The sequence below is a fragment of the Colobus angolensis genome, unplaced genomic scaffold (genome assembly GCF_000951035.1).
Source record: "Colobus angolensis palliatus isolate OR3802 unplaced genomic scaffold, Cang.pa_1.0 Scaffold301, whole genome shotgun sequence".
In the NCBI taxonomy this organism is placed as follows: domain Eukaryota; kingdom Metazoa; phylum Chordata; class Mammalia; order Primates; family Cercopithecidae; genus Colobus; species Colobus angolensis.
Window position 1 is genome coordinate 3,768,477 of NW_012116278.1, and position 7,566 is coordinate 3,776,042.

The 7,566-nt window shown below is 53.8% G+C and overlaps 1 protein-coding gene across 1 annotated transcript in view; it reads right to left on the minus strand.

Moving 5' to 3' along the window:
- COL27A1 (collagen, type XXVII, alpha 1) overlaps positions 1 to 7,566 on the minus strand; it is a 175,055-nt gene that overhangs the window by 157,892 nt on the left and 9,597 nt on the right. The window contains exons 2-3 of the mRNA XM_011950124.1: positions 1,538 to 1,698; positions 121 to 210 (exon numbers count right to left, since the gene is read on the minus strand). Of these exons, the coding sequence (XP_011805514.1) occupies positions 121 to 210; positions 1,538 to 1,698 (251 nt within the window). The remainder of the gene's footprint in view (positions 1 to 120; positions 211 to 1,537; positions 1,699 to 7,566) is intronic.

Genomic DNA, 7,566 nt, shown 5'->3' on the forward strand with positions numbered 1-7,566 from the left:
CCCGCGCCAGGCCCATGGTCCCAGGAGTCCGGGCGCCGCGCTCGCCCCTGCCTCGCTCCTTTTCTGCTTCCACCAAAAAGGAAGAAGAAGCAAGAAAAAGAGAGAGAGAGATGATCAAACTTTTGGAGGCGGGCTGCTGGCGGTCCCCGGAGGCAGAGCAAGGCCGGGTGAGGGCGCGCGGAGGGCGGTGGAAGCTGCCTCCCCGCCGGCCTGGGGGAGGAGAGGAAAAGGAAGGATTTGGGGGAAATGAAGGCGATTTAAAGTCTCGGCCCGCGGTGTCTCTCCACCTTCCCTCCTCCCCGCGCCGGGCCGCCCTCTGCTGCCCCCTGCTGCCCCCTGCCGGCAGCAGCCAAGGATACAGCCTTAGCTTGCCCACTACAGCCCCGCTGGGACACCCGCCCCCTCCCCCTTCTATAGATGGGGAAACAGATTCACAGAGAGGCAGGGGCTGCCCAGGGCTTCACGGGGATTTGATCACCGTTCTGAGATTAGGAACTTCTGACTGGTGAGGCTGGGGGTCCTCCAATGGGGGATTGGGGTAGAGGGAGAAGGGCCAAATTCTACTCCTGGAAGAAACCCACAGTTTCAGGGACAGAGCTAGGACCAGGACTTGGTGTCCAGACTCCCACGACAACCAGTATCCTGACCTCCACCGCCCACCAAAAGTTTGCGCTTCCAGACTCGGAGTGCCCTGGAGAACACACAGAGTGGGCTTGTTAAAGGTTTGCCACCCTCGCTCTCCCTTCTGTCAGAAATTGGAATCTAACCGCACCCCTGCCCCCTCACGCACCTCCCCAGAATCGACAAAAACTCCCTGGGATCCCATACTGGAGCTAAGAGCTGCACACCTTGGCCCCCGGGCAAATTCTCACACCCACAACCCCAGTCCGGCCCTTGGACCACAGCTCCCTCCGCCTCTACCTCCTCTTGCCACTCGTTCACGGGCAAAGTTACACTTATACGCCGGTGCACACACACACTTCCACACGTATCCACGCTTTCCCCAAACTCAGACACACGCTCACACCCGGTCACATGCAGGGACAGCCACGCACCCTTCCTAGGTTCACACGAAATGCATCCTCAGGTATCTGGGCTCAGGCGCACGCTGATACTCTGCACTCGCAGACACATGCACATAGATGCTTACACAGGCACAAACGCACACCATCCTGGCCATATCGTCCCCACACGTGTACACACCCCAGGTGCACACACGCGCGCACACCCTCACTTGCACACAGATCTCCGAGAGTGCCTATCGCACACGTGGACACACGCATTTACTCCTCACGCGTGTACTCACTTCCCCATACGCGCACACCTTTACGTGCGCACACAGGCACAGAACACTTCCCAGCGCTCCAGGAGCCCCCAAGCACTTACTGGGTTCCTAAGTGCGAGGCTGGCCGGTCGGTCCTTCCTCCGGCGCCTAACGGCATTTGTATTCATGGGTCCCCGCAGCCGTGGGCGCGGGGGCGGGGGGGCGAGGTCCCCTTCCCTAAACGGGGCGCGGGCGCGCGGAGCGCAGCGGTACCGGGAGGGGCATGAGCGCGCGGGACTGCGCCGCCGGCCCGGTCCGCCTGCGCTCGAACTTCGGCCGCTCTGCGTCCACGGGCTCCAGCGCGGGCTCCGAGAGCTGGGGGCGGCTCATAGGTGCTGGGGCCGCGGCGCCCGCCGGGCCTTTTGAAGTCTCCGCTGGGGGCGGGGAGGGGGCGCTGAAGGCGGCCTTTTAAACCCTGGCTGCAAGCGGGCTCGGTCGAGCAAGGTGTCTGGTTTCAACAAACTTTAGGAAAAGTCCCAAGCCGAGAGAGGGAAGGTAGGGGGGTGGGGGGAGCTGCATAGCTGTGCGCTGCTTCCTGCAGAGGGCAGAGCACCCATGGCTGCCAGGAGGGAGGCCCGTTGTGGGACTGGGGAACTGGCAGGCTGCTGGCCGGCGTGTGGAACCACCCCCGCCACCCCCACACCCCCAGTGTTGAACCAGAGTTCTTAACTTCCATGTGCACGAACCCCAGGGAGTGCGAGAACACCCCCAGACTATGCACAAATTGAGCATGTTTGTGCATTCTTCATGGGAGAGGGGCCATGGACTTTCCTCCGGTTTTCAAAAGTCCGCGGCCCCCTAAGGTTGAGAACCCCCTCTCCAATCATAACTGATGTTTTTTAGTTGCATACTTGGCACCATGCAGACCCTGTCTTTATTTACATTTTGTTCAATGTGGGGTTTTAAATTAATTTTGATACTTTTAAAAGTATTGCATTAACATATTATCTTGATACTTAGGGGTTCAGGGGCGCTGCTTTGGGCAATTTACCTCCACTGCTGAGTTTTCTTGGCATCTCCTGGTATGCTGCGTCTCTGCATGTGCCACACCCTAGTCCAGACCCTGACCCACACAGTGCTGGGGTTTAAGGGAGGCCTGCTTTTTTCTCTCCATTTACAACTGGGAAAGCTGACATAAACTGGTAGGTGGTGGAGGTGGGATTTGAACCCACGTAACCTAACTCCAAACTTCGGCATCTTGTCACGAGGATCCAAATCTTAGTCCTTAAGGGGTTCTGTGCAGATCGTCAGCAGCCTCTCCAGCTTCAGATCCGGCCTCCTGAGTTCCAGTCTCTCTGATTCCTGCACCCAGGCTCAGGTAAGCTTGGCTACTTCGATGCTTTCTCCATACTGTTTCCTCCCAGGTTCTCCCTCTGCCCCTTTTCTGCCTGTTCACAACCTCGTTGTTCTTCTAGGTGCAGCCCAGAGCTCATCCGACTCTGACGAGCTGCTCTGCCCTGCACCCGGATTGCAGCACACATCACATGGCACTGTCATTGTCAGATCCATTTCTGTGTCCCCGCACCCAGCCTGACACATGGAGCCTGGGATACGATAGATGCTCAAACCATTGACAATTTAAATAAGTTATTTGTTTTAACTCCTACAGTATGCAAACCCCTGTACAAGACTCTGGGGGAAAAGGGTCTGCCACTGTGAGGGCAGGGACAAAAATTTCCACACGGTCCTGCCTTCCGGTCATGCACGCATTTGTAATGTGGGCAGGAGACATGCACAGCAGCTTGGGGTAGGGAAGAGAGTCTGGATGGGAGACATCAGACATCACTATGTCATGGAGAATCCCCTGCAACTGCATAAAGATAAGATAATATAAGGAGAATGTGATAAATTCCGTCAAAGAGATGTAGATCAATTGAATTGTGAAGCTGATTAAGGGATGGAAAGAAACACAGGAAGGCTCCCAGGAGGAGGTGGTGGCATTTGGATCCTAAAGGACGTGGTGGATAAATGTGCAACCACGGAGGAGAAGGACATCTCCAGTGAAATAATTACAAAAAGGGCAGGAGGATAGAGGTGGATTTCAGGCAGGTTTTGAAGGAGGATTGAGGAGGTGGGGCTCAGTGAGAAACTAGGGAAACTATCCAGTTCTCCTCACTGTATTGTGTGGGTGATGCCAACACAACTCACTCTCCACAAAGCCATTTCCAGGCAATAGGCTGCATTTCCTGAAGGGTCAGGCAGGCAGCAGGTCAGTGGCTAAGCACCAAGGCCTTTCCAAATTTCACTCACAAATCTGAATAGGCAAGGCTTAGTGCCAGGGAACACTGCCTGCTTCACCCAGGGCAGCCCAAAAGACCGTGAGCATGCCATGAGAACCCAAAATGATTGAGGGCATCCCCTCTCAGGGCCTCACTCTGCCCATCTGTAAAATAGGTGCATCAAACATGATGATCTGTGTGGGCCCTTTGAGCTTGGAGGCATGAGACTGTTATTCAACAAGAAATCCAATTCTGTATGTGAATATTGAGGGCTAATTGCATTTTGCTAGGTGGGGAGGGAAATGAGGCTCAAGGCCTTCCAGGAGCTCATGGGCAGCTGGGAAGAGGAGGCATGGACACTGGGGAGAATTCCAAGGAAGGGGCTTGTATCCTGCCTCTGCTGTCTCCTCACACCCAGTCTTTCTTCCAGGCAGCTTCCTGGCACAGAGCCAGTGACTGGGCATGAACTGTTCTGATGGACGTTGAATCTGGAAGACACCAAGCCATTACACACCCTGCAAAGGGGCAGGGCACTCAACAAACAGCCCTAAGGGGCCCATCTCTATGGGGCAGAAGCCAGTAAGCCTGGGAACCAGGTGGACAGGGGCTGCCAGGCCTCTGTAGATGCCTCAGGATGGGAATTCCTGGCCTGGTGGGGACTTTCAGGAACTAGACAGTTTGCTCCCAGCTCAAGGAGCTCAGCCATGGACCCATTGGTCTCTGGGGCACATCTGCCTTAGGAGAAGCTGTTGGTTGCAATAACTTTAATGGTGGGCACAGAGTAGATGCTCAGGAAATGTTTATGAATGAACCACTCTAGATGAAGTCTTTTTTTTTTGGTAGAGTCAGGGTCTCACTTTGTTGCCCAGGCTGGTCTTGAACTCCTGGGCTCAAGCAATCCTCCAGCCTCAGCCTCCCAAAGTGCTGGGATTACAGGCACGAGCCACCGCACCTGGCCCTACAGGAAGTCTTAACCTGCAGGACAGAGGTTGCATACTGCCCCAAGTATCAATCCACATCCATTTAACCATCAAGCTGCTTCTGAAGACCCACTGTGCACCAGGCTGGGTTTTCTGCTCTAGAAGTGCTATGGTCTGAGGAAGGAGGCCAGCAAAGAGAAAGACAGACCAAAAATATGCAGGTCAGGAAGTCCTGCCTCAAATCAAGCCTGTTTAAGTCATACTGCAGAGCTTGGAGGAGAACTAGGGTCCTCCCACTAGGAGAAGAACTAGAGTCCTCCAGTCTTTCCGATACCCTGCACTGCTGTGGGCATACCAGGCTGGGTCTTTCTTTCATTTGGGGGCCCCACCCTGCATGTAGCAGAGGATACGCACACAATAAATGTCTAACCATGGAGTCATTCTTTTCCTGGTAGGGAGATGCTGTCATGCTTCAGGCCCTGAGCTGGCCACTGGCAAATACAAGCTGTGGTCCCTGCTGGATGGGGCTGCCATGTTTAGCTTCTGACAACAACACAAAGCACAATGCCTGGCACACAGGAAGTTCTCCACGAGTGCCGAGCGAATGATGGAATGAAGGCCTGAATGAAAACATGAAAGTAAATTCAGCAGATTAGACCAGGTTAACTCCCCCGGCCACCTCCTTCCTCTCCTCCATGATGACCCTCACCCACCAACAGATATTTGTTGGGTATGTGCAGACCCAATGCATACGGAAGACCCAATTTTAGGTGCTGTAGATAGATATACTGAAGAACATACACACAAAGCACCTGTCTTAACAGAGGAACAGGAAATACACAAATCTTTTCTATGACGTCAGGTTGTCATGAGTGCTATGAAGACCTCTAAGCAGGGAGTGGAGTGGGAGAAAGATGAGTGGGGCCATTTTATTTAAATAGGAGCTATTTTATTTAAATATCACCTTCTCTGAGGAGGTGATGTTTAAGCAGGAAAGAAAGAATGGAGGGAAAGAAATGAGCGAGTGAGTCACGTTCAGTGGAAGAACCAAGGGAAAGCAGGAATGGGTCCCCACTGACTTTTCATTCCTGTAATTCCTTGGTTAAATGTAGACCATACATTCCCTGAGGGCAGGGGCTGCTCTGCCCTGCTCATGGCTGTATTCCTAGCACCCAGGACAAAGCATTTTGGTAAAATGAATTGAACTGAATTCCAGGCTGGAGAGTGAGGCAGATTCTAATAGTGTCTCCCTCACCCACTCCAGGCAATGCGGGCCCATTTCTCTCCCCAGGGCAGGTGGCTGGAGCCAGTGCTGGCTGTCCTCACGGCCCACTGCTCTGTTAGGGCCTGGGCTCTGCCTGCGGGACTACGTCACTCTGGCCTGGTGGCTGCCAAATTTCCAAACACAATCACTCTACCAGAAGGAATAAGGGCAGAGGTCAAAGAAGCTCCCAGGCCACCACTGGGAGGGCAGCACCTTCTAGGCACATGGTCCCATCATCTGGGCCCTTCTGCCTCTTCCCCTCTCTGGGTTTATTTCCCAAGGGCTAGGCCAACTGGCAAAGGGCTGTGAGATCCAAAGCCCACTTATGGTGGCCAACACCGACCCGGATGTGGGGCCCCATGAGACATTTCAGACCTGGAAGAACCTAAGGAGCTGCCTAGCCCAAATTCCTCATTTTACAGGTGGGGAAACTGAGTCTCAGAGACAGCGTTCATAATTTTCTCAAAGTCACACAAAGTTAATGGCGGGACTGTTGTGAAGAAGCAGGGCCCCCCACCTTTGTGTCTAACCACAGAGGGTCAAACCTGTCTCTCCAACCTTCAGTACAGTTAGTCATCCTTGGAAGAATTAGATCCATTTTCCAGATATGAGCACTGTGGCAAGTTAAGGTCTCTGGCCTCTGCCCGGTAATGTGTCCGGAACCATTGGCTATACTAGACAAGCCATTAGTGATGAGTTCTGAGTCACCCCCAGCAGCCCAGTGTGGGGATGAAAGCAATAGATGATTTCAGGCCTTGGCTCCTGTGGCCACCTCTGCCTAGAAATGCCCTTCCTGCTCTTCTTCACTGGAGTCCTGTCTCGGTGTTCCCTCCGCTCTGCCATGCCAGCCCCCATCCTGCCTGGTACACCACACATCTATACAACAAGGAGCCCTGCAAGGCTATGGCTGTGTCATGTCCATAGAGCCCCTCAGTAAATCTTAGATGGACAAAGGAAAGAAGGGAGGGAAGAACCAGGGAAGGAGGGAGGTAGGGAAGAGAAGCAGAGCTGGGGGCGGGTTGACCATCATCCAAGGACATCCCTGCAACAGGGGCGGACACTGTTGTTGTGTCCTTGCTAACAGAGTTTCATCTTCATTCAACCGCTTTGTCCTTCAGTGGAGACTGCGTCCCTCCCAAACCCCAAGGGTTGAACCCTATTTGAACAAAGCCCAGCATGGTGGCCTCCTTCCTCTGGCCAGTGAGCAGGTTGGTCATGGACATAAGATACAGTTGGACCACTGAAATATGAGAAGAATTGCATATGCTGGGGCCTTCTGAGAAAGTTTTCCCCACCTTTTCAAGTGGACACAGACCAGTGACATGTCCCTTTATGCCCTTTGGACTTTGTGGGATGAGATTGTACTGTGTGGAGAGGCTGCAGTCATCTTGCCACTATGAGGTGACAAGCCCTAGGTCCATGGCCAACAGACTGAGGGTGGCCAAGAGGAAAGGCAGAAAGAATAGCATCCTGGGTGCAGTGGCTCCCACCTGTAATCCCAGCACTTTGGGGGGCTGAGGCAGGGGGATCACGTGAGGTCAAAAGTTCAATACCAGCCTGGTCAACATGGTGAAACTCCATCTCTACTAAAAATACGAAAATTAGCTGGGCGTGGTGGTGCATGCCTGTAATCCCAGCTATCTGGGAGGCTTAGGCAGGAGAATCGCTTGAACTCAGGAGGCAGAGGTTGCTGTGAGATGAGATTGCGCCATTGCGCTCCAGCCTGGGCAGCAGAGCGAAACTCCATCTTAAAAAAAAACAAGCCTAGGAGCGGTGGCTCAAGCCTGTAATCCCAGCACTTTGGGAGGCCGAGACGGGCAGATCACGAGGTCAGGAGAT